The sequence below is a fragment of the Rutidosis leptorrhynchoides genome, chromosome 7 (genome assembly GCF_046630445.1).
Source record: "Rutidosis leptorrhynchoides isolate AG116_Rl617_1_P2 chromosome 7, CSIRO_AGI_Rlap_v1, whole genome shotgun sequence".
Classification (NCBI taxonomy): Eukaryota; Viridiplantae; Streptophyta; class Magnoliopsida; order Asterales; family Asteraceae; genus Rutidosis; species Rutidosis leptorrhynchoides.
Genome location: NC_092339.1, coordinates 91,690,525 through 91,714,433, shown reverse-complemented (window position 1 = coordinate 91,714,433; position 23,909 = coordinate 91,690,525). Strand labels below are relative to the sequence as shown.

Below are 23,909 nucleotides of genomic sequence, written 5' to 3'. Positions count from 1 at the left end.
CAATTTGTTACGAGATGTTTGAAATGAGATTGAGCTTGGGGATAACCTTTTTTCGTCTATTAAAGATACAAGCTTTTTCGTTGTGAATGATCCGTCCGTATCAAGCGACCACCTCCATTTGTCTTGTGTACCCGTAGGAACACTAAACTCGCGTATTAACAACGACAGCTCATCACAATCTGATATAGCACGACCACGAAGTTCTCTGACCCACTGCCAATTTAGTTCCACTGCTTTCGTTTGTTTGTATATTTTCCCGGTTTTAGTTATAAAAAATTTGCTTGCTTTTTAAAAAAAAAAAAAAAAATTGCAATATCAATATTCATATAGCCCGGTAGTTCGGTATATATCATCATCATCATATTCATATTTCATGAGTATATCATAATCAGTCAAATATCATATTTATTTGATGACACATTTTCCTTTTATGCATGGTTGTAAAACTCGGCCAACTCGGCCGAGTAATCGGCGATTACTCAGTTGGAAGAACAAAACGAGTAATCGGTGTCTAACTCGTCCAATTACTCGGTCAACGGTGGTCAACGTCGAAAAATTCGGTGAAAAGATGAAGGAAAACAGGAGACGATTAATCTGAGTTCATTAAGGTTTTGATCGACTTCCAACTCCCTAATTTCTCGAACAACGTTCTGGTCCAACTTTTTTCAGAATTGAGATTAAGAGTTCTGAATCGATTTGATGTGTTTGTTTGTTTATAAAGAACGAATTGAAGGAACGTACCTGTAATTTCTCTATTTCCATCCATAAAGAGAACAAACAATTTAGGGTTTGGTGAATCACCGGTTGAAGAAGAAGTGGGTAGCGTGCGGCTGCTGGTAGGGTTTCTAAAATGAGTCATTTCATTATTTTTTAATTTACATTTAAACCCCCTAAAGTTTAATTGTTATAGATTTTAACACTTTAAGTTTAGTTTTTCTTTCAACTTCATTATCAAATAGATACAAATCTAACCCCTCCAATTAAAACAAATATTTATATGTAACTTAACTTTACATATTTAACATATATATTTATAAAATTTTATATATTTAACACATATATTTATAAAATGTTTGTTTATAGCTAATATATATATTATATATCCATAATATATTGAAAATATTTAGTTATATTAAAAAAGTCAACAAAAGTCAACATCCGAGTACTCCTCCGAGTTCTTCCCGAGTCGCCGATTACTCCTCAAAAACCTCCGGCCGAGTACTCCCCGAGTCGCGAGTTTTACAACCTTGCTTTTATGCATTTCCTCACATTTCAAGTAATCTTTCCCTGTAAATTCCCCAAATTTCCACCTTAAATCAACAATAATTCTCAGTACTCTCAATTTCACTCCAAAATTTTCACCTATTTCTTTTAGGGTTTTCAGTTTCAATTGATGATGAGGAAAGTAAATCGAACACCCCAACACAATCCACACCATGATCAACAACAATCTGAATACCAACTACATCAATTATCATCATCGTCACTAACAACACCATTTACCTCCGGTTTCAAGACGACTATAAATCAACTTTAAGATTTATAAAATGTATATATTTTCATTAATCTAAAATATTCACGTCTAAAATAGGGTAACAAATTCACATCATAACCCGGTTTCAAGCTATTAATTCCTCCGCATCATTTAACTTTGAGCTTTGTTTTTGCTATTACCTCATTACTCTTCAAAACCTTACGACATACCCCAAAAATGACACAAACATTTTACGCTTAGTGAATACAATGATTTTACAAAAAATGATTATCAACATTCAAATGAATTAATCATTTAGTAAATGACATTAAATAACGGCTTTCGTACATATCCGCCACACTGTAAATGACATTCAAATAAACGTTTTCGTGTACTTCCCACACTCAAACTAAACTAAGGATCCAAATCTTGTACATTGGAAATCTGGTTTCCAGTCATAGAAACAGTGTAATTAACTTGTCCTATAGATGGGAATAATAGGATATCACAAGCAATACCATATGTGATTGCACCGTTTCTAGTCCCAAAACACTTCAAGCCCCCTATTGGGTTATTGTTTATCGACGCTATATGGACTGCTGATATCTTCCATTGGAGATGGACCGGATAATTTAGAAAGGATACTAGAGGAATTTTTTGATGGAAAATTGGTTAAATAGTTTTTCCGAAAAGACGTAATAACACTAAAAGGATTTGGAGATCAACAAGTATACGCGATACAAAGGACAAGGAGTTCTACAAACAAGACTAACAAACGACAAAACAAACGCACCCTTCAAAGCTACATGATGCATAGGAAAATCTTACTGATTAATTACAACAGAGTACTTATTACAAGTCAATCAAATTTCAACTCTTTAAAGCTAACTACCAACAATATATGACATATTGACACGTGTCTTACTAATAATAACAGACTCCTGATCAATCCTTAATTAATGATGTTACTTAATTACGGATTGAGTGCAATAAGAATGTAATGGAGGAAGGAATGTTTGATGATTATTTTGGGCCCCGATGATCGTCTTTCACTTTAACTATCAAGTGATCAACCACCCCGACCCGGTCTTGATTGTTAATTAGCTTAATTCACCTTTGCGCGGTGTAAAAATCCCATGGGCAAGATCACAAGTGGAAATTACAAAGGCTTGGACAAAATGGCAGAGAATCAACAACCCATAAATGAGAGGCCAAGCTCCCTATTTATAGGAATCGAAATATCCGCGGTCTGCGAGTTACTTAACTATCTGCGGAAACTCAGCGAATTAAACCGCGGTCATGCATTAATGCGAAAACATAACCGCTGTACTTATTTTCAGCGAATATTGTATAGCTTTGCCTTATAACTCGCATAGTTCTGCCTTTGGCTTTTAACAAATAAAATATACATACACAATGCCATGTATATGATCAAGTCCCCCCAGTTTATTATGATGCATTTTCGCGAAGCTAATGCATCATGATAAACTTTAAAAATAACGAAATGCTTCTTAAAATAGTTCGCAAACAATACTTTAATATTTCTTACCGCACATTTATTACCGTTGTTTTAATTAAGCTCAACGCGTAATTACAACGGTAACTTTCGCCAATCTGTCAAATCAACACGCTGTAACGGCTAGAAAATTACCGTTTACACGTTGCGGTAATTTCAGCCATTTAAATACAATGATTATCTTTTCAACTTGCTCGCTCTAATCCCGATTATAAATAACACAATAATCCGCATAAAAACTTTACTCTTTCTCTTTCAATTTCATCTGCAATCAAATTCGTCGAATCACAATCGTACTGTGCAATTAACAATTCCAACCTTTAATTCCTTCAATTTTATCATCCAATTTATTTTCCTTATTGCAAATGGCGTCTTCTTCTTCTATGCATACTCCCGGAGGTTATGTTTCCTATATGACGGAAACAAAACTTCAAACCCTGCAAGAATAGTATCCGCCACTTGCACAATTTGTTCCTACCGCGCCTGTGGCAGAACAGCGAGCCGATAGTCCCCCTAAAGGGATGATTACTGTTTACGAGGCTGTCATTTCTCAAGGCAACCTTCGATTTCCACTTACCCGCTTTTTCCGCAGTGTTTGCGAATACTATAATATCGCTATGGCACAGTTGCATCCCAACGCGATTAACAAAATTGTGATGTTCGAGATGTACTGCAGATGTACTGCAATGCCACCGGCCAACCACTGCTGCTGAACGTTTTTCGTATGTGTAATAGCCTAGTGCTATACGATGTTGGGTGGTTTCTTTCCGCAGTAAACTTGGCATAATGACTTCACCCAAGGACTCAATAGGCAATTGGCGCAGTTCATTCTTTTACATCAACGACACCGCGTATGTGAACAGCAACATACCAAAAACGTGGTGTACAGAGCTTAATCCCGACCTTAATGAGAGGCCTGTACTCGATGATCTTGAAAATGACACTCTCAAGACACTAAAAAATGCAGGCATATTTCTACGAGCTTATTCGAATGTACCACTGTACATTGGCAGAGTGTCAATCCAATGGCCATGGAGCGACCATGATGCGCTTTTGGTTGACCAATCAAAAAATGGTATGCCACTGAAATTTATCGCAGTATATTAACATAATACACTTACATTTTTCGCAATATTTTTGCTTTGCATAACACTATGCGCTTTTATTTTTTCAGCGGTTGCACTTGACCTTATCATGAGGTCCGCTGATATAAGCAGGATTAGCCCTGCCCGTCGCCTAAAGAATGGTGACGGCGACATTATTCTTATTGATGAACCGATCATCAATACATGTTATATTGCTGGAGGCGAGGACCGCGGCAAGCGTAAGGTTGCAGAAACTACCCCCACTCCACGCAAGAAACGTCTACGCTCTCATTCTGAACAAGAAGCAAGTAAGCAAATGCTATTTCGCAGTATTTATTTGATTACGCATTGTTTGTTTTAGCATAAACTTGCTATATTTGCTTATCTGTTTATAGCTATTCTTCCAGAGTCATCCGCTGAAGCTACACCGCTTTACAACATTAGAGGGAGAATCCCTACAAATGTTCTTAATGAACCCGGGAATGAAGATTTATCTCTTCCATCTGACGCAGAAGCGTCCAACCAGGAAGAGGAAGGAGAAGCCGATGCGGAAGAAACTGCCGCAGCAAATCGGGCCTTTAGACTATACCAAAGGCTTTATAAATTTGTTCCTGAAGAAACAAGGGAGCAATATCGCAAATTGTCTTATCCCGAGGCTGCCAGACAACGACTACATAATTGCTACAATGCAATTTATCTGACAGTCGACATCATGGAGCGCTTCACCGAGATGTCAGACGAGTATGATAAAGCAGTGAAAGCTGCTAATACACAAGAGAGAAGGGCGCGAAAGGCTGAGACGCGTCTTGAAAAGGTGATGGAAGAGAACGCCAAACTTAAAAGAAGGGCAGAAGTCGCGGAACATGAGTTCGCACAGCTAGTCAAGTATCTCCCAACATTCGCGGATAAAGTGATGGACTCCGAGCCAGTCACTGAAAAATTTCAAACATATGCTCAAGCAGCAAAGCTTGCCACTCGCTGCGAGTGGTATGATTTAATATGCAAACTTGGCGATCTTTCGCAACCTCTTCCTTCTGACATGGCGAAAGAAATATGCGCCACCGATGATGCTCGCGAAATACTCGAGAGGGCGAAGAAGAAGGTTGAGAAGATTAGCATACCTGTTCTTGAAGAGCTCATTCAGCGGGAAGGCGTTTCATTTGCAGATATTAAAGCATTAGAACTTTATTTTTGCCTTGACTAAGTTGTTTTTGAATGTATTTTCGCAATTACAAATTACGTTTGTTGTAAGAATCCGCGTTGCGTACGCGCTTAATATTAATCACTTTTTTCACAGTTCGCAGTTGCAACTTCTTTTATTTATATAGCGCTTTATTATCAATATTCATAACACGGACTTGTCCTTTGCAATTTCCAACTTTTATTATTGTGCACATAATAAATGTGTACTTTTGCGAAACAATATGTATGCGTATATACTTATACGTTATGAATCTTCTAAGTCCGCCATAACGATCCTTAGGAAAATTTAGCATTGCGAAGCATCTAAGTATTGGCAAGATCAAATACTTAGGAAGTGTTACCCTTTCGCAATTATTTTCAAATTAACACAAGTGGGCAATTTCATCACTTTGTTTTTAACAAATTATGTCACAATGCATTCTTGCATTATTATAACATTTAAGTAGGCCACGCTTAGCGAAAATCATGCCGCCTTACTTAAAATATTCGCAGAACAAACATTAAATTAGTGTTGTAAAAGACAAATAATTGCATTCTGCGAAATAAGCACTACGCGTGGCCACACGCAGTGTTTTCGCTTTGTAAAGAAACAATTACTAACACTGAAATTAACTTTGCTTTATTCATTATTATTTCGCATTCGAAACATAAACACAAATATCAAATTCGCATCTTAATATCATGCATTTATGAATTTTGCCTCAGCATCTTATTACAACTTTTTAAATTTTCGCACTATTCAGGATTAACTGATCGTCCTTCAATACCCAAATTCGCATTTGCCATAATCATAGCGCAGAAAGGCTCCACTTCCGCAGAAAACAGCGTGCCAATGCCCTTGTTGGCAGAAAATTTTAGCATACCATGTATGGTAGATGGTATAGCGCCAAACATGCGCAAAGCTGTGCGCCCAAGTATCATATTGAACCGCGATTGATTTCGCATTATGTACAGATTCAATAAATCTTGGCGCCTTAGCGACTCATCATTGTCATCAACTAACTCCAACTGTACAACAGGCCAGGATGACTCTCCTGAGAACCCGGCAAGTGAAACCGCAGTAGGTTTCATCAAAGCTTGAATGTTCGCGGACAACTTGCTAAAGCATTGTTCGTACATGACGTCGACACTGCTACCAGTGTCTACATGTACCTTCATTATCATTATTCCAGTATTTGCAACGCGACAAGAAACCACTACAGGTTTATCATCATCCGCGGTCAAACTTGCAGGAGGAAACGCAATAGAAGGACATTTCCAACTAACAATCTGCTTTGAAATTTGCATTACCGACATTTCGTCCTGCACTTCTACCACGTTGATCACCTGTACTCCGAGCTGATTTTATTTTTTGCTCACCATTTTTACTCCCAAATTTTTTACTGCGGGAGCCTTTCGCTCAACCGCGTTTGACGCGTTCAAGGTGTTAGCTTCTGTAGGCATTATAATCGCATTCGCGGTGTTTTGTGCGATTAAATGGTCCAGCTTGCCTTGCTCGTACGCTTCTGCAATGAATTCCGCCAAATCTCTGCAACGATTGGTGTCATGACCGTAATCATCATGGAAAATACAAAATTTTGATCTATCGCGCGTGCTATTTTCTCCCAAAGGCTGCGGATCAGGAAAAGACTTAGCAACTCTTTCTTGCAACAAAATTTCCTTGGGCGTTTTTGTTAGCGTCTGAATGATGTTGAATGATTCATTGCTCCACTTTCGTGTTGAATAGCAATCACGGCGTCCATATCCATGGTTATCATTTTGGCTTTGAAACCTGTCATTTCGCGGGTATCCACCGCCGCCATTTCTTCGCGGAAAACCTGATCCGTGGTAATTATCACTGTTACCATCGCGAAAAGAGTCATTATCATCTAGCCAACTTTTGTCTCTACCCCACCCACACGCAGGGGTTATAGTGCTATCCTCTCCACCACGGAGGTAATCATATGTTTCCTGTTGAACTTTAGCAAAAGTGTGCGGGACATCTCTTCGTAGCCTTCGCACCAGAGTTGGATGTCTCTGCGGATTAATAGCATGCAAAAATCCAGATATTTTTTTATCTTCATGCAGGCTTGGAATCTTTTGACATTCGTAGATGTACCGCGTAAGTAATGCGTTCAAAGTCTCATTGTTGCCTTGCTTAATATCGTGACATTCTATGTGCGTCTTTTTCTGCGGTAATAGATTTTGAAACTGCAGCAAAAAAATTTCGCGCAAATCTACAAAGCCAATGATACTGCGAGATTGCAAACTATGGAACCATTCCCTTGCTGACCCTTGCAAGGCCATGGGGAATACTCTACACGCGACTGGTTCATCCCAGTTATAAGTGCTCACAACGCCTTCGAAGCGTTGTAGAAAATCCAAAGGATCAGTTAGACCCTAATAGACTCCCAAAGTTGTTGGCACGATCGGCGGAGAAACAATTGGATAGTCAGAAATATGCTGGGCAAACTTGTCCGCAGCAGTAGTGATTTTTGTTGCCTTCTTTGTGCGAGTATCTGCGTTCTCCACACAAAACTTGGTAAGCATGTCTTGCAAAAAGTTTGGCTGATCAAACTTATGTTGCATTGACTTTGGCGCAATGCTTCTGAAAGCATCCGCCAAAAAATTCTGGGCATTTTCTCTGCGAGCAGCGTCAGATGCGTCGCCCTCTTCCCTATAGCGAGGGAAAGGTGTTGGTGGTCGTTTTCACTTAATTTGTGGATTTTTAACAAACTCTTCCACGCTGTCCGAATCATCAGAAAATTCGCTCTCTTCTCTTGGCGTTTTTGCCATTTTTGATTTATACGCAGAGTTCAAATGATTGCGATCTTCTGCATTATCACTATCGCTATCATTATGCTCAATAACTAGACGATCAACTTGTGATCCTGAATCATTTAATGGCCATAAGTAAGTGCGCGGTATGCGAGATTCGCAATTACGCTTATCATCTCGCTTAGCTTGCTCGATTGCAGTACCAACAATTTTGTCAGTCTTCAGACTAGATTTTCCAGCCAAAGCTTTTGGTCGCTTCCCATCAGCGGTTATTTCACTGCGATTTTGCAGCAAATTTCTTCGCGCAATCATTTTTTCAGCAGCAACTTCTGGCTGCGAGTCACTAGCATTGTTTTCAGCAGATGTTTTAGCGATCGGTTCTTGAACCGATTTTCCCGCGGTTATACTAGCATTTGTTTGTAATGGAAATATCACAACGTTCTGCGAATCACCAGGAAGTGCATCAGCATTCGCAGAATCACCAGTTTGCTTTGCATTTGTCATCATGATTGTCGAGCAGATCGACTGATTGCGTATTGTAAAAGCACCTGCAAATCATCACAACAAAAACACGATTGCAATTAAACCGTCGAATTAATTGTTTAACGGCACGAAATAAAAAAATTTCAGGTTAATTTCTAAAACGTGTCCCACGGATGGCGTCAATTGATCAATCCTTAATTAATGATGTTACTTAATTACGGATTGAGTGCAATAAGAATGTAATGGAGGATGAAAAGTTTGATGATTATTTTGGGCCCCGATGATCGTCTTTCACTTTAACTATCAAGTGATCAACCACCCCGACCCGGTCTTGATTGTTAATTAGCTTAATTCACCTTTGCGCGGTGTAAAAATTCCTTGGGCAAGATCACAAGTGGAAATTACAAAGGCTTAGGCAAAATGGCAGAGAATCAACAACCCATAAATGAGAGGCCAAGCTCCCTATTTATAGGAATCGAAATATCCGCGGTCTGCGAGTTACTTAACTATCCGCGGAAACTCAGCGGATTAAACCGCGATCTTGCATTAATGCGAAAACATAACCGCTGTACTTATTTTCAGCGAATATTGTATAGCTTTGCCTTATAACTCGCGTAGTTCTGCCTTTGACTTTTAACAAATAAAATATACATATACAATGTCATGTATATGATCAACTCCATTAGTACATTACACTAGACTCCATTACACTGCCCTCTTCTTCTCCTACTTCCATTTAGTTGGTAAATATGTCGTCCACCGTGGCAATGCCACACTTATTATGTATTGTTTCTAGTATGTAGAAACAAGGTATGAATAAAATCAAGCAGGCATGTTTTCTAAAAAATATTGAACTCAATATTAACGGTACATCAGTATATTCTTAGAAAGATTAAAAAAGATTAAATGTTACTAACTATAAAATACTTTTTAAAGAAGACCGGATGCACTTAGTTTAATTAGTATCAATTATTTAAAAGAGTAATAATAAAATAATAATATAAAAAGATTATATTCTTCATATTAATTGCCACGTATCATTTTCTGCAAAGGGTCTCACTTAGAGACCATCAACCTGAAGGTTGTAAATGTGACTTCGATACCATCAAGCCACCGACTCTTTGGTCAACTTCTTTATCTTTATTGTGACATTTACATAAGCTTCTTTAAAATGACGGTAAATGACCATAAATTGCCTATCACCTTTTTTTTTTTAGGAAATAACGACGCTATTGTTGGGGAGTTGATATGAAAGTACTCCGTATATGATTGTTGTATTATAAATAATTTTATTAATTTAATTTCCAATAATTCAAGAGTTCATTAATTCAAAAAGTTTATTAAGTCGGTAGTTCTAACAAATCATTCGAGTCTAAATTTGGACGAAAACGTAGACATAAGGTGTAAGAAATATTTCATGAACCGCTTATATTTTAATAAAAATAATACTTGATTTTTCGATGTTAAATAACAAAAACCTCATATGATCTTTTAGAATTTTTCCTTGTAAAGAAAGGTACACTTCCATCTGTTGTACACTTGTACCACATTGATTCCCTTTCCATAAAGAAATCAACAAGCTCAAATTTCGACGTTAGTAGCCAGCCTTGCTTTTTTATCTCCAAAAGGGTATCAAGAATATGTTGGTGATTTTAGTGTTATTATCAAACATTTTAGTTAATTGAGATTTACTTGAAAGCAAGGGTAATCAAGTTATACTTAGTAACGGGTTTGGAGTGTGTAGAGTACACGCCCGTAAGAGTTAACTTGATACTAGCATGGAAATTGTGGTATTGAAAAGGCTCAAAATTTCACCATTTTCCATTAGGTGTTAACGAAAAGTTGCGTCTTTTTGTTGAAAGTTTGCCTCTTTTTGTTGAAAGGTTGCGACCTTTCATCGCACCCTTTCATTTCTTATATATATGGGATATGAGTTTTGCTTTCATAAGAATATATACAGAAACATTCACATTCTCACTAATACTATAATTTGATCTCTTCTTGCCTACAGACAAATTGCGTTCTTGTCTTATGTCAATTAAGATTTCGTGTAACTCGAGGCAAGTAGGGTCGAAATACTTAATTAGGAAAGTGTTTCACGATTCATGAATCAATCCGGGATTATCAATTACAACTAGGGATGACAATGGATCGGATATGAATCGGGTGATGACGTATCCATATCCATATCCATTTAGTTTTTGCTCATCCATATCCATTTAGTTTTTGCTCATCCATATCCATATTCATATCCATTTAGTTTCAGATCATCCATCCATATCCATATTCATATCCAATGAATTTAGCGGGTTAATGGATATCCAATGGATGTTAAAAAAATATTTTAACATTTAATTAAAATAAAAACGTAGTATAGCAAAAATAAATATGACATGACATAATTAAAATCTATCCATAAGAATGTGTAATCTTTGTCGAAGATATAACAAAATTTTTTATTTTTACTATAAAACATAGATTATGAAAAATTAAATATAAAATTTGTAAGTTTATTTTATTAGCATACGTGTTTTATTATAATATATTATAGTTATTTCATTATAAGTTGAAAGAAAACTGTAAATTTAATGGTAAATAAACTTGTAATCATAAATATGTACGCATATATCTTTATTTATATATTTGTATATGTATTTCGGGTGCTAATGGATATATCCATGGATGAAACTTTTCATCCATATCCATATCCATATCCGTTAAGGTTCATCCATATCCGTATCAATATCCATTTAGGTTCATCTATATCCATCACGAAGCGGGTGGATCGGGTGGATATCCATCGGATCGGGTGGCTATTGCCATCCCTAATTACAACCCTTATTTCTAACCGAATATATGGTAAATTTATAATATCAAATAGCCTTATACATATTGAAGTTATGAGTAAATTTTGATATAACAAAACGAATTGATAAGATATACAGTTTTGAAAAGAACCTAAATACACCCTTATTGCATTAACTATCAATTACTTTTGGTAGATAATACGAAATTATACCACTTTTATATTTCATTAAGGGTTAAAGTTACAAATCGATAATTACAATTTATGTTTTGTTATTTATGATATATACTTCAAAAAAATCATTCTAAGTCATAAACTATTATAAAGTGTGTTAATGCAAACAAAATAACGGTAAAAATAATTATATGACATCTTCAATTCTTTGAAACACGACATAGAAAATAATCAAATAATCTGAAGGACTAACTTTTCAGATAAAATCATTGTTTTAGTCTTTTTAGACCATTTTTTTTATGGTAAATGAGATTGTTGTAGTATTGGAAGTGATTTATGCTGACGTGACATTGTTTTGGGATGGAGGAGGCGATGTGATAAATGTTGTATTGTGGGTGTTATAGGTGATGTGGTAAAATATTTGGTATTGAGTTAATAAAGAAATTAAAAAGTAGGCCGGTTAATCAAATTACTCCCTTTCCGTTGTCATTCTCGTTGTTCGCTCCACAACTATCACAACAAAAAATGACAACGACCCAGAAAAGCAAGTCCAAACTGTTATCATGTTCCACGTATACAACGGAATTTTCGTTGTATACGCGTATCGTAGGGTCTTAGTAAAATAAATTCACAGATAACTTATATCATCTTAAACAAAAAAGTATAATACATGTTTTTTAGGTTATTCCATTATTTAAGTTTCTCGTTAAGTCTTGTTATCTGAATGCATATATGATGTTTGTGAAGAATAAGTGATTAATAATTACGGAGTATTATTTATTTTTTGTTTCGAATAAATGTCCAAATAATTGAATTTATCAAAGTAACATTGTATTTGAGCAGTTATAAAACAGTTATTAAAAAGTTCGGACGTAAAGTTTACCCATATTTGAATTTTTTTCCATTAAGACACATCTTATTTAATAAGTCAAAAATATGCAGCTCTCAATAAATTTCAGATTAACTTTTATTTATACTATTAAAACTCATAGTCTAAAACAAACATAGCAAGTGTCTATAAACATTTATTTAAAATATTGATCAATTTAAGTTTTGTTAAACAAAACCATTGTTTGGTGACAGAACAATATGGTAAAATAGTAACAAAGGGTTTATGATCTAACGGTATTGAAGTAATTTATCAACTTTCAGATTGTGAGTTTAAGTGTCCACGCGGACTATTTTAATGAGTGTGTTTTACCGTTCAAAATTTATTTATATATATATGGAAAAACTAAAATAGTTGGAGCAAATTATACATTCCAAAAATTATATATTAACATAAAATGACTTAAATATATTATCATATAAATTTAAACGTAAAAAAACACTACTTTCATTTTTATTACTCCGTAATAAAGTAAATCGAGTGTGGAGCTAATTTTTGAAATTCAATGCAAAAGTTATGAGTGGCTATCCAAAAGAGTAAAGAAGATTACTTTCGAGTGGCACCAATGGCTCATACTACTGTGATTTAGGTCGACATTGGATGGGTGTGGGCTAATATCTTTCATTCAATGCCTTTTAATTTTGTGTTGTTTTGTATTTATTTGTTCATAGCTGCTGTATATAGGTGAGAGGCTTGATCAAAGATCGTCAAACATACTGTATAATCGGTTTGTTCGAGTTTTTATACATATAATCAATAAATCTTAGCTTTTTTAAAAAAAAAATGTATATATAAGTAAGAATATTAACATTGCAATATCAACAAAAATGGCTTGGGTGAAATGGGAAACCATACTTTGTACCTATGACCGGGGCGGGTTGAACATTGGGTCGTTAAAAGCCAAAAATCTTTCTCTTTTGGGAAAATGGTGGTGGCGGTTTAAAAATGAAAGAAACGCTTTTTGGGTGAAGGTAATTAAAAGTATTTACGGTCGGGATGGGGGATTAACAGCTACACATAACTCCTCAAGGAACAACCCCCCCTTCGATTTGGAATGGCATTATAAATATCCAGGTGGAACTTTCGAAATTTCACATTCCCTTTGGAACCTCATTCACCAAAATTGTAAAAAATGGTGAAGATACATTGTTTTGGAAAGACACGTGGATTGGAGATGGTCCACTCTGTATTCGTTTTAACAGGCTTTTCTGGATAGATAACGAAGAGAATGTGAAAGTTAGAGACAGGATTGTAAGGACAGATTCGGGCATCGAGATATTGTGGAATTGGAGCAGATGACACTAATTGAAGATTGCTTATCGGGCTACTCTTTTGAGGATCAAGGGTTAGATTGCTGGAAATGGAATCTGCATTGTTCTGGTAATTTCAAAACTTGCTTCCTATTTGATGTGATTAACAGAAAGTTGCTGGAACCATTTTCCTTCTCGACCGCTACTGTACGGAACAGATTTCTACCGCAAAAAATCGAAATCTTTTTTTTTTTTTTTTTTTTTTTTTTTTTTTTTTTTTTTTTTTTTTTTGAAAGGCAAAATAATTTTATTAATATATAAATATATGTACATTATACATCCCCGAAAAGTAACAAACATCCAACGATTATAACTACTAGACAAATGGAATTAAAAACCGACTATAAGTAAAACCCCCAGGAGAGGGGACTCAACGAATCGAGTAGGGACACGAAGTAGTACACAGTGCTGATCGAGCAGCGACAAAGCATAAACTCCAAGGCCCGTTTAACCCCTGAAGATCTTGCCTTATAGAAGGTTAGCCACGAGAAGCATAGGGGATGCTGTGGGGTATTAGCCAATGCCCACTCTTGATGTAACAACGCAATACGAGCTCGGGTTAATGAGCCATTGTGACCATTGAATTTGAGCTTTCTTTATTCGACCCGAAATCCATTTAAAGGATGAAAGTTGGATATCCGCTAGAATTGAAGGTATGTCCCAGATTTGGTTTTGAAAGATTTTTAGGTTGCGATATCTCCAAATAGAATAACCGCAGACCCACTTGGTGGCTTCCCATATTTTTGAACCTATCGATGAGAGACTGGAGCTGCAGCTACTTGAAAATAAATCCGCGACGTTTAGTTCTGCCGGGGGAGAAAAATTCCACCATTTGTAAAAATCCAACCATATAGCTTTAACCTGGGGGCATGTGGCAAGAATATGTTCGGTTGTCTCGGACGAGTCTTGGCAGATATTGCAAAGAACCGAACCGAGGTCTAAACCACGTTTGTCAAGTTCGAGTTTAACTGGAAGTCGATGAAGTTTTGCTCGCCAAACGAAAAGTTCAACTTTTAATGGGACAGATCTGTTGCGTTTTGTAGGTGGTTTTACAGTTGAAGGTTGGAGACGAAGCATGTCTAAGTTTGCCGAAACTTGTTTGGTGAAAGAGTTATCCGAATCTGTTAGGGTGCAAAGCCACGAGTCTTCGGTAACGTTATTAGTATTCTGAGGTGGAGTAAAGTTCTCGATCAAACTTGATAGCTCCTCCATATCGCTAGCGCTTCTGCCCCTTGGAGAATGGAGCCAACTGCCATTGAATGAAAAGGATGACCCAGCTAAGTCCACCCGATCGAAGACGGTGCAACTTTTATCAGTATCAAGTGCAAATAATCGGGGGTATTTTTCTTTCAGAATGAAGCTCCCAAGCCAACGGTCGTGCCAAAAAGCTGTGCGTTTTCCATCTTTTAGAAACCTGCAAAAAATATGCGAAAAATCCCATCCAGCTTTCTCGAAATCCTTAGTGATATTGATGATGTTAAACCAAGTGGCACCGAGTTTCTTAAACCTGCAAAAGTCGTTAGTGACAAGCCCACCGTCCCTACCGTAAATACTAGAAATCACTTTAGTCCAAAGTGAGCAAGGTTCCGATTTGAACCGCCACCACCATTTTCCTAGCAAGGCTAGGTTTTTGGCGGAAAGCGATCCAATGTCTAAACCTCCCGAGTCGTAAGGTAGTAAAGTGTCATCCCATTTAACCCAACATATTTTCTTACCCGACCCGGACCCGCCCCAGAAAAAATTACAACGAAGCGATTCAAGTTGTTTTAAGATAGAGGACGGGGCTTTGAAGAGTGAAAAGTAATAAAGTGGAAGACTAGAGAGAACGGATTTTACCAATGTGAGCCGACCTCCGAAAGATAAAGTTTTTGATTTCCACTCCGCGAGTCGCTTTTTGAATTTGTCCACCACCGGAAGCCAATGAGTGGGTTTGTTCATCTTAACTCCTATGGGTAAACCTAAGTAGGTAAAAGGAAAATCACCCGCTTTACATCCGATTCTTAGAGCTATACTTTCCAAGTCCCCATTCGAAACACCAACACCGAATAGATTGCTTTTATGGAAGTTAACTTTTAGACCCGAGAGATCTTCAAAGCACTTGAGAATTTTCATGGTGTTCAATATGTTGTGACGGGACCACTCACCAAAAAAGATGGTATCGTCGGCGTATTGTAAGTGCGAAATTATGACTTTTTCTTTACCGACTTCTATCCCTTTGAAATGCCCCGACAACATGGCACGCTTTACAAGGAGGTTTAAACCTTCCGCCGCAATTATGAATAAAAAGGGGGAGAGTGGGTCACCTTGCCTAACACCTCGTTCCGGGGTGAATTCACGGGTTGGGGATCCGTTAACGAGAATGGATATTGAGGCGGAGCTAAGGCATGCGAAGATCCATTTTTTCCATCTATTACCGAACCCGATATTCTCCATGGTTTCCATCAAGAAGTCCCATTTTAGGCAATCAAAAGCCTTTTCGAAATCTACCTTGAAAATGAAACCTTTTCTTTTTTGTCGTTTGAGTTCATCGATAGTTTCGTTTGCGATGAGAACCCCATCGAGAATAAATCTTCCTTTCAAGAATCCACTTTGTTCGGAACCTACGAGTTTATGGATAACCTTTTCGAGTCTCTTTGAAAGAACTTTTGCCACAATTTTATAGTAAGACCCGATAAGGCTAATGGGGCGAAAGTCACTGGGGGTTAGCGGGTTATGTTTTTTGGGGATGAGTGTGGTAAAGGAAGCATTACACCCCTTGGAGAATTCCATATTTGACCAAAACCAGTTGAAAGCGTTAACTACATCATTCTTCACTAACCACCAATATTTTTTGTAGAATTTCAAATTGAAACCGTCCGGACCGGGTGCTTTAGAGCTACTACAACAACGAATTGCCTCCCAAATCTCGGATTCACTAAAGGGGTTTTCGAGCATCTCATTATCATTGTCGTTTAAGATCTTTGATTGAAGGTTGAAAGAGCATGAAGAATCATTATTAGCTTTGAAGATGTTCGAGTAATGGTTGAAGATTTCATCTTTAATTGCGTTTGGTTCCTCCGACCAACAACCATTAATTGAAATGCCGAAAATATTATTTTTCGTGTTTCTCCTTTTGACGTAATTGTGGAAGAACTTTGAGTTTTCGTCTCCCTCAAGGGACCATTTGATGCGGGCTTTTTGTTTAAGCATTTTACATTTGATTTTCTCTTTTTCAATCCATGCTTTACGTTCGTTCAACCACGTATCCCTCTCGGTTTGAGATAAAATTCTGATCTGAGCATTCTTTTCCCACTCGCTAACCGAATCTGCTAGTTCTTGGATCTCGATATCGAGTTTACCAAAGTTTGTTTTGCTCCAATCGTTGAGTGCTTTTTTCACGTTTTTTAGCTTATTTCGAAGTATGCAATCACCACGGTTACCACCGACATGTAAATTCCATGCATTTGAAATGACTTCCACCGAACCCTTATCATCGAGCCAAGCGTTGAATACTCTAATTGGCTTTGGGCCAAAGTCGATGATTCGGTCTCGGAGAATTATTGGGCAATGGTCGGAGGTGAATCTATCCAAGGTGTTTGCGAAAAGAGTTGGCCAGATATTATGAAACTTGCTGGAGACAAGGAAACGATCTAACTTACTGAATTTTAAACCGTCTCCGCTGATTCTCGTGAACTTTTGGCCGCCAAGAGGTATTTCAATTAAACAGCACTTATTGATGAAATCGTTGAACATATCCGACCAGGGTTTGTTGAAGTCGCAATTTAATCTTTCGTCTAAACCTCTAACCTCGTTAAAATCCCCGCAAAGTAACCAAGGCATGTCTTTAAAGTTGAGAAGATTTTCTAAACTTTCCCACATTAGTTTCTTCTTGGCGGTGTTATGTGGTCCGTAGACATTGACAAAAGCTATTTCTTCATCGATACCTTTCCAATGTCCTTTGATAGTTAAAAAGAATTCGCCTTCGATCGCTTGATTGACATTAAAAACATCAGTGTTCCAGACTAACAACATCCCACCCGAGAAACCTACTGCATGTTTTTGTATGTACTTGAAGTTTTCAGAACCCCAAAAATTCTCTATTACTTTGTCTTCGATCTCACCACACTTGGTTTCCTGGAGTGCTAGCACCTGTGGTTTTTCTTGTCTACAGAGTTTTTGAATCCAATCCTTTCGATCATCCTGTCCAATACCACGAATGTTAAGAGATAAGATATTCATTATGAAAACAATGACTTACCGAGGGTTGGAGGTAGATCAACAATGTTGATCCGCTTTCCAACGAATGCCGATCTCTTTTCCGAGCTCTTTATGGTTGAGGCTGCCGATGGATCCCGAAGAGTTACCTTTCCTGGAACGAGAGAGACCATTGGAAGAAGCTTCATTGATGTGTTTCGATGATGTGTTTTTATCTTTCAATTTCTTTCGATTGTTGGTAGGGAGTTTCTTGATAGAGTTGAAAGCATCTGAGAGCTTTTGGAGATCAAGGTCAATAATTGGTGATTGGTTTGATGCAGCGTTGGTTGCCAAAACAGTGTCAGTGTTTAAGTTATGCTCGGGGTTGGGATTAGGGATTGTTGGGTTAACTGAGTTTGGATCGGGGATAGGTTCGGCAGTTGAAATGGGATTGTGAATATCATTACTGGGATTAGCTGCGGGTTGATCCGGGATATTAATAATGGGTTGGGTAGACTTTGGTGTAATAATGGGCTCAGGAATTGGGCTAGAGGGTTGATGAGGTGAATTGGGTTTAGGGGGAGTAATGGGCCTGGAGGTATTGATTGGGCTCGTCACCGTGTTAAAAATAGTTGAAGGGTCAGGGGTATTTTGGTTATCGTTATTCTCGACATTAATGAAGGTATCGGGAACATGAGGGGATTTATTGCTCTGTGAAAAAATCTTGTTAGTTTCGAGGCGTTTTGATTCGGAAGACAAACCGTTTGTTCCACCTTTATTGCGCTTTGTTTCGACCGGTGCCGGAGTATGACTGTTGCAATCAGAAAAAGAACCATGACCTTCAATGTTGACGTTATCGGAATCTGGATTTAGGGGCGGAAAGGAATCGTTCACCGATTTTATCCCATCATCGTTACTAGACGTGTAACCATCACTTTCACTAGAGTTGGAAGTATCATCCGACGTGTATGAATCCGAATCCGAGACAATTTCCACAATGTCGTTAGTATCTTCGATAACATGGACATAGACGAGTTGAGTGCCTACCAAAAGTCTGACATACCCACTAACAATCATTGGATCCCAAATTTTGATGAGGACTTTACCTTTAACAAGATTCTTAGCTTCTAAAAGGTTGCAGTTTTGTGTGTCGAGGGGTTCTCCCCACCATAAAGCAATTGATTTGAAAGTGTTTTCATTCCAGCATATCGTTGGGACGCCTGTGATCGTGACCCAGGTGAGTCGACCCGGGGGGCTATCCTGGATATTCCAAGGTTTAAGGGAATCCAACCAATCACGAATGGGATGATTTTCATTCTCCAAAATATTGGTAACCACTGCCTTGTTGTTTAAGATTAGTAACACAGAGACTCCACCTAAATACTTAATGTTACAGTCGTGTAAACCCGCTGCAATGCAGACTTCTTCAATGCATTCAAGTGTTTATTTGGATGGTTCAAAACAACCGCCTTCCGGTCAGAATAGAGCTAGACAATAAAGGAATTGATCTTGATTCAACGCTTTGTCCCGTATGTGGCAATGAAGTCGAACCTCTGGAGCATATATTAATTCATTGTAACTTTGCAAAAGACATTTGGTCACGGTTCTCTCGATGGTGGGGAATGAGTTCTCAAGTGCCACAAAATATACAGGAGATAATCGAAGGTACCATTGTACCGTCAGGTATTCAGTCTTTCTCGAAGATTTGGCAAGCATGCATGTTGGTTGTAGCTTATAAGATTTGGCAAAATCAAAACAATAAATTATTTCGTAACTCTTCATGCTCGGGTCCCTTTGCGCTTCAAGAAATACAAATTCGTGGATTCGAATGGGTTAAAAACCGCTCGAAATCTCCCTCGATCGATTTGCTGCATTGGATTTCAGCTCCATACTCCTTTGATGATCATGGATAACATCTCGGATCCATCTTGTTGATGCAGTTTTTCTTCCATGTTATGTTCGTTTCATGTAATTATTTTGTATCTCATTTTCCTGTTTCCTGAAGCTTTGTGCTCAAAAGCTATGTTGTATTCCTTTTGAATAGTGTGTTAATATAATCTAGTGTTTGTTGCTTTTCGAAAAAAAATATAGTCCGGTAGTTCGGTATATATCATATTCATATTTAATGAGTATTATTATGATAATAATAATTGAGCAAGTATGGAACTATAATAATGCAAGTATGGATAGTCAATTTTGTACAACATTATAGTCAACTTGGGGTCACTTGCATAGTAGTATAAATACCCATGAGTTATGCTTGTAAAGATGTACCATTTCTCACACTTACATAGTGTTTCTTCATTTCTCCCTTTACTCATATACTCTTGTTCTTAAGATTTTCAAAGTCTATATTCAAGAATCAATCCACTAAAGGTAGTTATAAGTCTACTGAATTATAACACGTTATCAGCACGAAGAGCTTAGTGTAATCAAATGATATCTCAAACGATCACGAGTCACTAATCAAGGTATGAAATTATTAATAATTTCAGACTCGAACATATCAAATTTTGGACTACTAATTTTTATTAATTTATTATTGCACTTGTATTGTTCTTATTATATGGTTGGCTCTGCCACCTGAATGATATATGGTTGGCTCTGCCACCTGAATGATATATGGTCGGTTATACCGCTTGGATAATATATGGTCGACATTGTCGCCTAATTATCATTTTTGTTTACTAACATTTACATTTATGTTATCTAACATTTATTTATTTATACTAACATTTACATTTATGTTATCTAACATTTATATATGAGTACCATTTTCAATCTAAGAAAAACTGGATTAACTGTACGTATGCTTTTATATATTATGTGCTCACGATGTAAAAATACTCTCATTTCTCATACATATTTTAAAGATCGTACTTTATTACACTACTTTATTATTTATTTACATGCAAAAATCAGGAAATGTTTGTTTTCACATCTTGATTTATTACTCGTAGTTGTCAAATAAAACTTTGAAAACAGCAAGAGTCTGCCCTCTTTGAATGATAATTCAAAACTATGTTACTTATTATCACATTGTTCTATTATTTATATTTTCTTTTGAAAGTGACTTATTTATAATACACTGATTATTAAAATGACTAAACTTTAATACCTCAGTTGAACTTTGTTACAGGTATGAAATTTTTAATTCTGCAACGTGTTTATGGTTAATTAATTACGGAGTAATATTTTATAGGTTACCACTTACCACATGGGTGTCGTCGTTGTCCAAAACACTAGTCTAAATCAATGTTTTTTTTTTAAATTTATCATGTTAATTGTTTTAATTTTTCTAATAATAGAAAATGTCAAATTTACAAAAGTTCAAATTTGCTCTCTTTAGAATCAAGTGGGAACAACTACTTACTATGAGTTATGAATGTTGAATTAATCGGTATTTTAGAAACCCTAAATGAAAATAACAATTGTTCTGAACAAGAGAAAGCAATAGCAACTATTTTTCTTCGCAAACATGTTGACGAGTCCTTAGCATCTGTATATTGTATTATTAAAGATCCAAGTGTATTATGGAAAGCACTCAAAGATAGATATGATATTAATTATTCATAAACAATCGTGATCTATGAACAAATAAAATTGAAGATGTTAGTAGACACTCATATAAGAATCCCAGAGATTCTTATTAATGATCTGGTAACATGGATCATCAGTCTAGTATTTCTTGAATACATGAACATCTTGTTTAGCTCTACAAATAAGTCCCAAAAGAAAAGAAAACGAGAGTGAATATGTTGAAAAATCTTAATTAAGTAAACCCTGAGCTGTGACGACCCGAAAATTTTCGACCAAATTTAAACTTAATCTTTATATGGTTCCGACACGATAAGCAAAATCTGTAATGTTGAGTCTCGAAAACTTTGGAACGGATTACATGAATTCATTTACCCTTTGACCATTCCCGATGATTCATGAACAATTGTTGTAAATAAAGATGTATATATAAATAAGTATATATGTAAATAATTATACATTATTAATTAAATTATTATGTGATTTAGTACTATGACAGATAACTTAAGATAATTTAAAACTTGACATTTAAAAACATAATTATATATATATATATATATATATATAAATTCTATATATGATTATTGACTATATGGATATTGTAATATATTAGAAGATATAAATATTAAATATTCAATGTATGTTAGTATATATATATTACATAAATAATAAAATGTAGTATTAATATAATAAGTTTAATTATAAATTAAATTATAGTTGATATAGTAATCTTATTATTACTTTCAATATTAATATGTATATTAGTAATTATTAATATGAAAATGAATATACATATACATATATATATATATATATATATATATATATATATATATATATATATATATCGTTATATTGGTATTATTGTCCATATAAATAGTAATAATATTATTATCATTTGTTTTACTTTTATTTTTATTATTACTAGTATCAATTTTTTTTTTATTAATATTAACAATATTATATTTCTATTATTATTAGTATTCTTATAAAAATTATTAATAGAGTGATATTATATTACAAAATTTAATAAAACAAATATAGATAAGCAAATATATATATAAGTGCAATTATATAAATGCAGTTATATAATGGATATATCTATATCTATATACTTATATAAAAGAGAGATTAATTAAATATACTTGTCATTAGCACCATATTAATAGGAAATTATGACATGTGGAATTTACACATGTCACATTCTCACAATTTCTAATTAAATAAATTTAAAAAATACTATCAAAATAATAAAACATATTAAAATTAATTAATTATATAAAAATACTATCAAAATAATAAAACATTATTTTACCAAAAAGTAAGATTTTTTTTAGTGTTTACCGCTGCTGACAATGAAAATTTTATTAAATTTTTACACTCGCCTCATCTATATTTGTGTTCAAGTTCCGCCACTGTCAGTAATACTGCATAAAAAATATGCAGGATCGTTTGACTTTTAGTGGTCAAAATGGTAAGGTCTTGAAATAATAATTATGTATCTATATATAATTATTTTTTGCCTGTTTGTGAGCAACCGTGCAACACACGGGCTCAAAATCTAGTAAACATATATAAAAAATTTAATTATTAATATATATACAGATATAATATGTAAAGCTGTTAACCATCGCAATCTGATCCGAATTTTTTTTCTTCATCTCCTGTTGGCGAAATTGTTTCCTGTCTCTGATCTGTTATACGTCCAAAAATCCATTCACAATCTAAACAAAAGTTGTTAGCTTTCATTATCTTCTAATTGTACGAATTTTGTCATCTTCTTTATTCTATTTTTTTTTATTTTTCTGCTTATGCTTTTGACTTGATTCTATCGACCAGTTATAGATAACAAATCAAACCGTGATTAACTAGTGTATCTACTTCAATTATCAGTTCATTTTATCTAATATATCATCTGCAAATTGGTTTTGGAATAACAGAAAAACTCAAACAAAACCTTCGGTCCCTGTACGCGTAATATTTTCTTTCAAATCTCGAAATTTAATTCCATTTCAAAATCCATTAACACAGAGTTGTTAGGAATTATTCATTCAAAATATCTGCAAGTTTTCAAATCTTAATTCGCGAAATCAAAGATTAATTTGAGAGTCAAACTTTTAAATTAAAAAGTCAAAGATTTATGTTCATCATAAAATTCATTCTTCTTTTGATGATTCTGCTCCAATTGAGTACTCAGAAAGATTATAGAGGTGATTTAGAAACTATTTCATGTTATACACTTTAGCTATTAAGCAATCAAAATTGAAAATCACAATTTTTTTTTATGTGCTCAACGAACAGCACAGGGTGCTTACTTTCTTCTTCTTTTTTTTTTTTGTAATGTAATTCACTATCAAGTCACTTTTGTATCGTTTATAAATACTAAAATTAAATAAGAAACGTTTTTTTATATTTGGTATCAACTCTTGGTCGATTTATGTTTGAGAGGAAGAAGACGAAGAACAACACGAACGGATTAAATAAAAATGGTTTATGGGTTAT

General features: G+C 35.5%; 1 protein-coding gene across 1 annotated transcript in view; it reads left to right on the top strand.

Annotated features, from left to right (window-relative positions):
* Positions 1-1,376: 1,376 nt before the first annotated feature.
* The window catches only part of LOC139859435 (E3 ubiquitin-protein ligase RSL1-like), a 45,954-nt gene continuing 23,421 nt past the window's right edge, over positions 1,377-23,909 (top strand). Inside the window, exon 1 of the mRNA XM_071848228.1 lies at positions 1,377-1,503. Within this exon, the coding sequence (XP_071704329.1) occupies positions 1,394-1,503 (110 nt within the window). The 5' untranslated portion in view covers positions 1,377-1,393. The remainder of the gene's footprint in view (positions 1,504-23,909) is intronic.